This window comes from Dendrobates tinctorius, unplaced genomic scaffold (genome assembly GCF_039654945.1).
Source record: "Dendrobates tinctorius isolate UK_male_01 unplaced genomic scaffold, ASM3965494v1 ptg000376l, whole genome shotgun sequence".
NCBI classification, from domain to species: Eukaryota; Metazoa; Chordata; class Amphibia; order Anura; family Dendrobatidae; genus Dendrobates; species Dendrobates tinctorius.
In genome coordinates, this window is record NW_027362042.1 from 2,552,999 (window position 1) to 2,565,647 (window position 12,649).

Genomic DNA, 12,649 nt, shown 5'->3' on the forward strand with positions numbered 1-12,649 from the left:
AGTTATTACACTAGGCCTTGGAATGACTATACTAGGCCGTGGTATTTCAAATATGAGTATAGTAGGCCTTGGGGCTAGTAGTATAGTAATATGTGAAATACCACGGCCTAGTATAGTCATACCAAGGCCTACTGTAATAACTCGATTTTTAACAACTAGCATCTTGTTTCACAAAAAACAAACTGGTGAAACTAGAAAGAAACTTATTTTTTAGACAAGTTTCAACAGTTTGTTTTTCATGAAACCAGATTCTATTTGGTAAAACTAGAGTTATTACACTAGGCCTTGGAATGACTATACTAGTCCATGTTATTTCACATATGACTATACTAGCCCTTGGGTTGGTTTTTAACATGTATTTACCCATTAGTGTGTGTGAGCGGCGCAAACAACATTAATGAAACTTATTAATGGTGAACCACAAATGTAAATTTATTTTTTATCACAAAAAAAAAACTAAAAATTATTTTTTACGGCGTTTGGGGGCAGATGGTTTCAATTTGGGGGTGTGCAGGGAATATGCAACACTTGCAGTTGAAGACGGTGTTTGAGGGGAAGGGGCAACAAAACTTGTGGGGGAAGGTAGTCCAGTTAAGGGAATTAAACTTGGAACACTTGTAGGAGAGGAAATCTGTTCAGTTACATTAGTTGTAAAGGCATGTCGCCGTAGGCTTGTGTGCCTGGACCGACTTTGGCCCAATGCCCGCCTTGATTGATTTCGCCTTGAAGTAGGGGCAAATATGGAATGTAGGTCCCCCGTCTGCTGGTATGGCTGCTGCTGCTGAGGTGGCGGCTGCTGCTGCAGAGGTGGCGGCTGCTGCTGAGGTGGTGGCTGCTGCTGAGGTGGCGGCTGCTGCTGAGGTGGCTGCTGCTGCTGAGGTGGTTGCTGCTGCTGCTGAGGTGGCGGCTGCTGCTGAGGTGGCTGCTGCTGCTGAGGTGGCGGCTGATGCTGAGGTGGCTGCTGCTGCTGAGGTGGCTGCTGCTGCTGAGGTGGCTGCTGCTGCTCTTCGTTGTCAGTGCTCGTCCTTGCAGGAGGACTGGTGGCGGCAGTGATGGCCCAGGTTTGCAGAGTGGTGGTGGCAGGGCTACTACATGTTGTTGTAGCGGCAGGGCTGTTCCATGTTTGCCTAGTGGTGGCTGAGCTCCACGCATGCATGGGATTGGCGGTGGTGCTCCAGACAGGAGCAGCGCTTGCCATGGTGGTGTCGGTGAAGTGACCAGCTGCACTCAGACTTGTGGTGGTGTAACGGTGGGTGTCCTGGCTTTGAATAGAGGTGTCCGTGCAGTGGTATGCAGCACAAGTCGGTAGTGAGGTGAAGCGAGTCAATGGTGGCACAGGTGGAAAGGACACCACTGACTGCTGACCGTACCGATTATGCTGCATAGCCTGCAAGAAAGCATTGTTGCAGGCCTGCAGCACATTCAGCTGTTGATCAGGACTAAGGTGTTCCGCCATGCCCTTTTCAATCTTACTAAAAAAATGGTGTGCTGGTCTGTTGAGGTCGGCCTCCAGACGGTCAAGGCGCTGTTCTACAGAATTGAAGCGGTGTTCAAAGTGGTTAAAACCACGTTCCATGAGGGCAAAACCGCTTTCAACTCTGTCGGACAGTGACTTGAGGCTGGAATTAAATGTCTCGCTCAAATGCATAAACTCGGGCAAGACATTCCTGTCCAAGGCCCTCTGCCGCTGGCGGGTAGTGCCCGCATAACCAGTGGCAGAGACCTGGGACAGGGGAACACCTGATGGCCCAGCTTCCTGGTCACCAGCTGTGTGTGTGGTTGACCTGCAAGGTGCTTCCTGGCTGTCGGATGGCTGGGACGGGTCAGAGGACGTCCGAGGAAGGACCGCTCCAGGGCCAGGTTGCAGGGTGCTGCTCCAGGTGCTGTGGAAGAAAGGAAAATCTTTACTACCATGCCTTTACAAGAAGCATCAGCTGTGGATTAGAAAAACACAGATTAATAAAAATAAAAACCCAAAATGTATAATACTTACGATCTTGTGGCAAGGACCGGTCTTAGGAACTGCAACGCATGATAGTGACGGTATCTAGTTCTGGTCCTTGACGCAGATCCACTGCGAACCTGGCCCTCAGCACGAACATCACTGTTGAAGCGGTCCTTGATCGAACGCCAACGTGTTCGGACTTTGTCCACTGTTGATAAAAAAAAACAGTGCCGTCAAGGACAAGAGTCACTGCGGCACAATGTAGCAATACAATACTCAAAGCAGTCACTGTAGACCCCGATGAAAATGTTGGGTTTCCTGCTAGAATACGCCTAGCACGAAACCCAACAGTGCCGTCAAGGACAACAGTCACTGCGGCACAATGTAGCAATACAATACTCAAAGCAGTCACTGTAGACACCGATGACACTGTTGGGTTTCCTGCTAGAATACGCCTAGCACAAAACCCAACAGTGCCGTCAAGGACAACAGTCACTGCGGCACAATGTAGCAATACAATACTCAAAGCAGTCACTGTAGACCCCGATGAAAATGTTGGGTTTCCTGCTAGAATACGCCTAGCACGAAACCCAACAGTGCCGTCAAGGACAACAGTCACTGCGGCACAATGTAGCAATACAATACTCAAAGCAGTCACTGTAGACCCCGATGAAACTGTTGGGTTTCCTGCTAGAATACGCCTAGCACGAAACCCAACAGTGCCGTCAAGGACAACAGTCACTGCGGCACAATGTAGCAATACAATACTCAAAGCAGTCACTGTAGACACCGATGACACTGTTGGGTTTCCTGCTAGAATACGCCTAGCACGAAACCCAACAGTGCCGTCAAGGACAACAGTCACTGCGGCACAATGTAGCAATACAATACTCAAAGCAGTCACTGTAGACCCCGATGAAAATGTTGGGTTTCCTGCTAGAATACGCCTAGCACGAAACCCAACAGTGCCGTCAAGGACAACAGTCACTGCGGCACAATGTAGCAATACAATACTCAAAGCAGTCACTGTAGACCCCGATGAAACTGTTGGGTTTCCTGCTAGAATACGCCTAGCACGAAACCCAACAGTGCCGTCAAGGACAACAGTCACTGCGGCACAATGTAGCAATACAATACTCAAAGCAGTCACTGTAGACACCGATGACACTGTTGGGTTTCCTGCTAGAATACGCCTAGCACGAAACCCAACAGTGCCGTCAAGGACAACAGTCACTGCGGCACAATGTAGCAATACAATACTCAAAGCAGTCACTGTAGACCCCGATGACACTGTTGGGTTTCCTGCTAGAATACGCCTAGCACGAAACCCAACAGTGCCGTCAAGGACAACAGTCACTGCGGCACAATACAGAGCAGGGAAATACTCACTAAACGCCTTTTTGGAGGATGCTGTGGCGCTGTCCCAGCCATCCATCAACGCTGCGGCCACCTCATTCCATAGCCGCCGGGTCACCACATTGTCCTTGTACAGCCGGTCACGGCTGTCCCACAACGGCGAACGCTCCTGGACCAGGCTGATGAGCTGCTCATTATCCAGGTAGACGTCTTCATCCCGTTGTGGAACCTAGACAAAACACATTCATTAGAATAATCAAATTTAAATTGAATAAAAAGTTACAAAAAAAGAAACAAAAAAATGAGTAAAAATAGAAGATAAAAAATAAAGAACATTACAAATCATTTGATACTTACATTCCGTATCACCACCGGGACTTGGCTTCGCTGCTCCTGCTCTTCGCCCTCACTAGTGCCGTCCGCAGATGATGATGACGATGTCTTAAGAAAGTTGAAAAAAACGTAAGAGATTTGGAGAAGCAGCAGATATACTTACCAGATGCACGAAAATAATCACCTCACGGTCTGCTTGCGCCAATTCCTGCCGCGATGGGGAATACTCGGATTCTGAAGACATACTGCATGTAAAAATAATAAAAATCATTAGTACATACATAATTTAAAAGGACAGGCATATAATGTAATATACTCACATTCTTCGCTGATATAATGGGTTCTTGGTTGACTGTCTGCTCTTCAATCTCTCAGTGTAGTAGTGGCAGAGTTTTGGCAGGCACCTCCTTTATATAGACTTTTTTTTTTTGACTTTAGAAGATTCTAACTAGGATAAAAAGTGGACACCACCCAAAAAACGCAGCGCTAAAAAATCGCATACCTGCGCATGCCAGTGCGCACGTATGCGCATCCATAGGCTATAATGGCCATTTTTAGCGCAAAACGTGCGCATACGTGCGCATGCGCTTTTTTCCAGGGCCAAAAAATGCAACATGCAGCGTCTGGAAAATACCAACGCACACCCCAAAAAAATGCAGCGCATGAAAATCGCATACATGCGCTTACAAGCGCGCATGTATGCGCACCCATGTTAAATATAGGGGAAAAATCGCATGCGCACGTATGCGTTTTTTTCCAGCGCTAAAAAACGCAAATGTGAAACCAGCCTAAGCTTCGCACTTTGCCTCAAAAGTAGTATTCCCCCATATGTGGGGTATAGGCGTACTAAGGAGAAATTGAGCAACAATTATGGTGCAATTTATCCTGTTACCCTTTTGAAAATGCAAAATTTGGGGCTTAAAAAACATTTTTCTGGGGATAACTGTGTTTTTTGTTATTTTCAAGGCTTAACCTTATAAACTTCTGTGAAGCACCTGGGGGTTAAAGGTGCTCACTACACATCTAAATACATTCCTTGAGGGGTTTAGTTTCCAAAATAAGGTCATTTGTGGGGGGTTTCCACTAATTAGGCACATCAGGGGATTCCAAACAGGACATGGCGTCCAATAATTATTCCAGCAAATTTTGGGTTCAAAAAGTCAAATGACGCTTCTTCCTTTCTGAACCCTGCCGTGCGCCCAAACAGTAGTTTTCTCCCACATGAGGTATTGGCGTACTCATGAGAAATTGCACAGCAAATTGTATGGTGTAAATTCTCCTGTTACCTTTATGAAACTGCAAAATTTGGGGCTAAAAACATTTTTGTGGGGAAAATGTGATTTTTTTATTTTCACGCCTCAACGTCATAAACTTCTGTGAAGCACCTGGGGGGTTCAAAGTGCTCACCACACATCTAAATACATGCCTTGAGGGATCTAGTTTCCAAAATGGGGTCACTTGTGGTGGATTTTCACCATGGTGTCCGCTAATTGTGCCAGCAAATTTTGCATTCAAAAAGTCAAATGGCTCTACTTCCTTTCTGAGCTTTGTCGTGTGGCCAAACAGTTGTTTTCCCCCACATATGGGGTATCAGCATGCTTAGGAGAGATGGCACAACAAATTTTTTTCTGTTACCCTTGTGGAAATAAAAGAAATTGGGTCTCAAGTCAATTTTTTGTGAAAAAGTTACCTTAAATGTTGTTTTTTTTCCACATTCCAAAAATTACTGTGAAGCACCTGAAGAGTTAATAAACTTCCTAAATGTAGTTTTGAGCACCTTGAGGGGTGCAACTTTTAGAATAGTGTCACTGTTGATTATTTTCTATTATATAGACCTCTCAAAGTCACTTCAAATGTGATGTGGTCCCTAAAAAATGGTTTTGTAAATTTTGTAGGAAAAATGAGATATCACTGGTCAACTTTTAACACTTATAATTTCCTAACAAAAAAAATTATTTAAAAAATTGTGCTGATGTAAAGTAGACTTGTGGGAAATGTTATTTATTAACTATTTTGGGTGGCAAATCTCTGTGATTTAAGGGCATGAAAATTCAAAGTTGGAAAATTGCAAAATTTTCAAAATTTTCCCCAAATTTCCATTTTTTTCATTAATAAATGCCAGTCATATCAAATAAATTTTACCACTATCATGAAGTACAATATGTCACGAAAAAATATTCTCAGAATCACCAGGATCCATTAAAGCGTTCCAGAGTTATTACCTCATAAATGGACAGTGGTCAGAATTGTAAAAATTGGCCTGGTCATAAACAAGCAAACCACCCTTGGGGGTAAAGGGGTTAAGCGTGGCCTAAAAATACATTTCTTCAGTCTGGCCTATCGCCTCAACATACTTATCTAACTATCCCTGTTTTTCCCATAAAAAAATTCTTCAAAACCTGGACCCTTGTATTACCTGTTCTCACACCCTTCATGCAATTAATTGCTCTCTGTGTCTGTACTTTTACACATACTGGTTGGTTACCGGTTCATGCAGAATTACAGGAATGCCCTATTTGTCACATTGATTTTTGGCCTGTACAGTGCAAGTAATTGTTACTATCCACCCTTGGTGTGTCTCCCATTTCCTACACAGATTGTAAGATTGCGAGCAGGGCCCTCACTCCTTTTGGTACTTGTTGATTTATGTGATGATTGTTATGCTGTAATGTCTATTGTCTGTAGAAGTCCCTCTAAAATGTAAAGTGCTGTGAAATATGTTGGCACTATGAAAATAAAATTACCATATTATAATTAATTTATTATTTTCTGACGTGCATTGGTGGTCCACTGACCTTGTACACTAGCCCTCTCAAGTATTCATCCTCCAATCTAACAAGTGGTTAAGCATCAGTACACTCAGTCTCTTCCACTTCTGGGGCAGGGCCAGATGGATGTGTAGTACGTGTGCCGACTGGGGGGTGGTCCCTTTCAGCTGCGGAACAGACTGGAGTCAGACGCAAGAATCGTTCAATCAGGTCCACTTTATTGGGTGTCTTCCTTGACATCCGCAGCAATACGACAGCTTCTGCACATTGGCCCAGGTACCTATCACCTCCTCCTACTCCTGTTAGCGATGACCCTCTGGGTTCTTTCACCGTGGCTGCTGTAAGGCCCACGGCCACAGCGCTTTCCCCGACTGAGTCTGCCCGCTGCGACACTTACTACCCCTTCGGTATCCAGCCGTCCAGTACCTCAGGCCTCCTTTATCCTGCGTCCTTCGTTTTGCAGCTGTCCTGTCAGAGCCACCCCCCAACTATCCATCTCTCTCTCCTCCGTCTCTTCCTGAGCTCTTCCTTCCTCCATCTTCTCCTGAGCTCTTCTCTCCTCTGTCTCCTCCTGGGTTCTCTCTGACCCTGGGACTCTCCTTCCTTTTATATCCTTCATCTGGAAATCCCCTGCTCAGTCCTGTAACTCCGTCCACCATGACTGCGTTTCCCAGCTTCAGCTGCTGTTAAGGCCTTTACTCACTGTCCTATGTCTCCATCTAGTGGCTAAAACTCAGTACTGCGCCGTCTCCAACTAATTCCTGCTGTTTTCCCCCATATCGTTATACAAATTACAATAAAGCATTGTACACAGCACATCTTACATTTCCTTCTTCACCAGACAGGTCCACATGTCAGTCCACCCTCCAACAGATGGGCCACAGAACCACAGCCAGCAGAGTCATCAAAAAGCAGAAGAGACAGTTGCATGACTTGGGTTCAGACTGCTTGGCTGATTTGCAAGGGGGTGAGGTGGAAGACAGATGACCTGGGTTCTCAGGTGCCAACGCTGCACTTTCTGCAGTGGATCGGGTGGAATATAATGCAAAGGAACTGGAGCCATTCTCAGCCATCCAATGTAACACCTTTTCAAGATCTTGTGGCCTTACCATTTGTGCAGTCGTATTCGGCCTAAAGGCCCTTTTACATTTAGCGATGCACCAGCGATCCAACCAGCGATCCGACCCGGTCAGGATCGCTGGTGCATCGCTAAATGATCGCTAGTGAGCTTTCATACAGAAAGATCTCACAGCGATGCAGCAGCGACGCAGCGCACGATACTTACCATTCACACACAGCGATCCTGCGTCCTCCCGCCCGCCTCCACGCGTCGCTGGACGTCACAGCAGGAAGTCTCAGCAGGAAGCGCCCGACGAGAAATGGAGCCGGACATTCTCGTGCGATCAGCGATGAGCAGCGGGGGAGCCGGTCGTTGGTGAGTATCACACATAGCGATATCGCTAGCAATATCGCTATAACGTCACAAAACCAGTGACGTTTTAGCGATATTGCTAGCGATATTGCTTAGTGTAAAACCCCCTTAACAAAACTATGCATAATGTCCAGTCGCCAGTGTGCACCAAAGGGAGGTGTCATATTTGGTCACATAGCTGGCACAGAACAACCATGTCCTCTACCTGTAGCACTTACACCACCATAAGCAGCTACACCAGCACCACCACGGCCACGTCTCCAATTTGATGCTCTCCTCATTTTTGGAAGTGATTTTTCTGCATACTACTCACACACAGATGGCGGAAGAGTAGATTTATTTTTTTGCCACACTACTCATATAGACACAATGATAGAGTAAAACTATTTGTTTGGCCTACAAATGGCAAAGAGATGGCTGATTAGATTTATTTATTTGCTACACTACTAGAAAACACACAGCTGCACAGCTGTCCAGAAAATGTACTTGTTTGGCCTACAAGTGGCAAAGATACAGCTGCAGAGATGTATTTATTTGCCACAATACTAGAATACACACAGTAGTCCAGAAAAATTATTTGTGTGGCCTACAAATGGCAAAGAGATAGCTGCTGAGTAGAATTATTTTTTTATGCACAGTGCTCACACAGACACAGCTGCAGAGTACATACAGAGGCATTTGGCACAGGACCTCCACAGATATGGGTTGCAGAGTACACTCAGCAGCATTCAGCACAGTGCTACCTCAGATATGGGTTACAGAGTACAGACAGCAGCTTTTAGAGTTGCAGAGTACACACATCGGCTTTTGGGACAATACTCCCACAGACATGGGTTGTAGAGTGCACACAGTGGCTTAAAGGCACAGTACTCCCACAGGCAAAGCTGCAGAGTACACATAGCGACTTTTGGCAAAGTACTTGCACAGAAATGTTTTGCAGAGTAAACACAGTGGCTTAAAGGCACAGTACTCCCACAGACTGGGTTGCAGAGTACACACGGCAACTTTTGACACAGTTTTCCCACAGGCGGGCTTGCAGAGTACACACAACAGCTTTTGGTACCGTACTCCTACAGATATGGGTTGCAGAGTACACACAGCTGCTTCAGGCACAGTACTCCCACAGGCGGGGTTGCATAGTACACACAGTTACTTTTTGGCACATCGCTCGCACTGAGTCAAGTTCAGAGTACACACAGCGGATTTGTGGCAGAGAACGCTACCTAAAGGCCCCGTCACACTAAGCGACTTACCAGCGATCCCGACACCGATATGAAGGTGTCAGGATCGCTGGTAAATCGCTATGTGATTGCTGGTGAGCTGTCACACAGACAGCTTCATCAGCGATCAGCACAGCGATGCCGAGCGCCCGGCATCGCTGGCCATCCTGTAAAAAATAGAATCAAAATAAAAAATATAGTTATTCTCACCTTCCGATGTCGCGTTCAGCCATCCCGCCTCTCTCCACGATCCGGTCCAAGTGATCCTTTGCGAGAATGACAGCGAGATGTCACAGTCTCGCGGGATAACAAAGTCTCGCGGTCATTCGTGCAAAGGATCATTGGGACCGGAGCGTGGAGAGAGGCAGGATGGCTGAACGGGACGTCGGAAGGTGAGAATAACTATATTTTTTATTTTTTTAATTATTTTTTACACCGGATCGCTGGTCTCCCGCCTGTCACACACAGCGATGCGTGCTGGCCAGCGGGAGACCAGCGACCAAAGAAATGTCCAGAGATTTCTTCCAGCGATCAGCGATACCGGCAGGGGGGCTGCTCGCTGATCGCTGTCACACACAGCAATCTCGCTGGTGAGATCGCTGTTATGTCACAAAAGTTGTGACTCAGCAGCGATCTCGCTACCGAGATTGCTTAGTGAGACGGGGCCTTTAGGCTACTTTCACACATCAGGTTTTCGGCGTCAGGCGCGATCCGGCGTCGTGCCGGAACGCCGGATCCGGCAAATGTTTAGTAAAACCGGATGTGACGGATCCGGTTTTCTGCCGGATCCGTCTTTTTCTTGACAGACAAAACCGGATCCGTCTCATCCGGTTCATCCGTTTTTCTATCCGTTTTTCGACGGATTACGCCGGATCCGGTTTTTAAAATTGACCCTTGTGGCCTTCCGAACGGGATTGGCTACTGAAAAACTATATATAGCATGTTCCTACAGCCCTTCTTTGACAGGTTGTAGAGGAGAAAGTGCAGGTTGGAGAGAAGAGCAAGTTTACTGGCGAAGATGGATGTTGTCATTGGAAATATTTTGAAGAATTTGGCGGAATTTACAGCGGAGGCAAATCGTTTGAGGGTGATTGTTCTGGAGAAGGAGAGAGCGAGACAGCAGCGCATCAGGCATCGTAGACGACGTTTGTGGATCCACCCCATCACAGCCAAGAGAATGACGCGTGGGGTCTATTCTACACTCTGCATGGACCTTCGACGAAACCCGGATAAATTTTTTGGATATGTTAGGATGAAAATGGAGAATTTTGATTACTTGGTGGAGCGCATTGCACACCTCATAAGAAAAGCGGACACCTATTGCCGCTTCTCCGTTTCACCCGCAGAGCGTCTGATGGTGACTTTAAGGTAAGCCACATTTATTGGATATGATCGCATCAGAGCACACTTTCACTGCAATCTTGTTGGTGGTAATTTGTATCTCCAAGTGTTAGGTCAGTTTTGGTATGTAATGCTGTGATTTAAAACTAATTTATTGTTTGTTAATTCCCCACAGATTTCTTGCAACTGGAGAATCCCTTTCGTCACTGCATTTCCAGTACAGACTCGGGATTTCCACCATATCTGGAATTGTGAAGTACACATGCCGTGCACTGTGGGACTCCTTAGCTGAAGAGTTTTTACCAGAGCCCACAACAGAGAGGTGGATTGAAATTGCTGACAAGTTTCAACAGATATGTCAGTTTCCAAACTGCTTGGGCGCTGTGGACGGGAAACATATCCGCATTGTAAAGCCAGCTGGATCTGGATCGGAATATTTCAATTACAAGAAATATTTTTCAATTGTCCTCATGGCCATCGCTGACGCGGAATACAAATTTATTGCGGTTGATATTGGGGCCTATGGCCACTCCAATGACTCTCAAGTTTTCAAACTGTCTGCCATGGGGCGTAAACTGTATGGAAACACCTTCCAGTTCCCACCACCTAGACCGCTGCCGCAAACATCTGGTCCACCTATGCCATTTGTCTGTGTAGGGGATGAAGCCTTCCAGCTGTCAGAATACCTTTTGAAACCGTACTCTAGCAGAGGATTGACAAGACCAAAACGCATTTTTAATTACCGCCTCACAAGAGCAAGAAGAATAGTTGAATGTACCTTTGGTATTCTGACAGCCAAATGGCGGGTCCTATTGACTGCGATCAACCTCAAGACAGAAACTGTGGACGAGGTGATCAAAGCGTGCGTGGTACTCCACAATTTTGTTATATGCAAGGAACCCATTTCCATTGAGGACACCTCTGAAGAAACCACCTTGCAAGATTACCATGACATTACCACTAGAAGTTCTGTGACGGTTTCAGTAATGAGGGACAATTTTGCACTATACTTTATGTCACCTCAAGGCAGAGTACACTGGCAGGATGACAGAGTGTGAAAGATTTGTGCCCAACCAAACTTGTGTACCTTCTGTACCAACAGTATATACCTTTGCCAACCAAAGTTGGCTATCTTGTCATGGTCTCTATTTTTAGCTTTAGGCCACAGGTGTGTACCTGGTTGTGTTTTATGCAAAGTATTTCACCTTTTAACAAAAGTTGTGTACATTGTTCGGAAATCACCAACAATAAACACAACTTTTTAGGTGAAATACTTTGCTTCAAACACAACCAGGAACACAACTGTGGCAAAAAGCTAAAATTTACCCACAGTTATATACCTAGTTTTGAATACCATTTCACCTTTTAAATACCCTGTATTTAACCTTTTTCGCCGCAGAAAGAAATGACAGACAACCAGTGTAAAATAATTTAACTTTTATTGAAAAATGTTTTTTTAGTAAACTTTTTTAAAATTTTAATAAACATGTTTAATAAAAATTTGAAACTATAAAACTGAAACCATAAAACTGGTCATTTTTATTTAAATACACACATTATAATTCTGTGTAGTGTGTGGTGGAAATACTGCTGTAGGGGCTGCGGGACACTTCGACACTGGGAGTGTGGAGAGAGGACTGGGATCGTTGTGGGGAAGGAACAGTTAGAGGTGAAGGTGTGGAAAAAACTACTGAATGGGTGGACATGTGGGAAGCAGAAGAGGTGGTGGGTGGTGGAGTGGAGGGTTGGGCAGGGACTGTAGGAGCAGATGATGTTGATGGCAAGTTGTATGGGGAAGGAGTTTGGTACGGGGCAGGTTGCTGGAAGTGGGGAGATGTCTGGTACGGGGCAGGTTGCTGGAAGTGGGGAGATGTCTGGTACGGGGCAGGTTGCTGGAAGTGGGGAGATGTCTGGTACGGGGCAGGTTGCTGGAAGTGGGGAGATGTCTGGTACGGGGCAGGTTGCTGGAAGTGGGGAGATGTCTGGTACTGGGGAGGTTGCTGGTACTGGGGAGTTTGCAGGTACTGTGGAGGTTGCTGGTACTGGTGAGGTTGCTGGTGCTGGGGAGGTTGCTGGTGCTGGGGAGGTGGCTGGTGCTGGGGAGGTGGATGGTGCTGGGGAGGTGGATGGTGCTGGGGAGGTGGATGGTGCTGGGGAGGTGGATGGTATGTAATAGGAGGGGGAGGATGGAAAGTGGCTGGAGGTGGATGGTATGTAATAGGAGGGGGAGGATGGAAAGTGGCTGGAGGGGGTG

The 12,649-nt window shown here is 46.2% G+C and overlaps 1 protein-coding gene across 1 annotated transcript; it reads right to left on the reverse strand.

Annotated features, from left to right (window-relative positions):
* Window positions 1-284: 284 nt before the first annotated feature.
* Window positions 285-2,230, reverse strand: LOC141075843 (uncharacterized). The gene is made up of 2 exons (XM_073562991.1): window positions 1,994-2,230; window positions 285-1,883 (listed from the first exon to the last, which is right to left on the reverse strand). Exon 2 carries the CDS (start codon window positions 1,646-1,648, stop codon window positions 464-466), a length of 1,185 nt encoding a protein of 394 aa, XP_073419092.1. The 5' UTR covers window positions 1,649-1,883; window positions 1,994-2,230; the 3' UTR covers window positions 285-463.
* Between the last annotated feature and the right edge of the window lie 10,419 nt (window positions 2,231-12,649).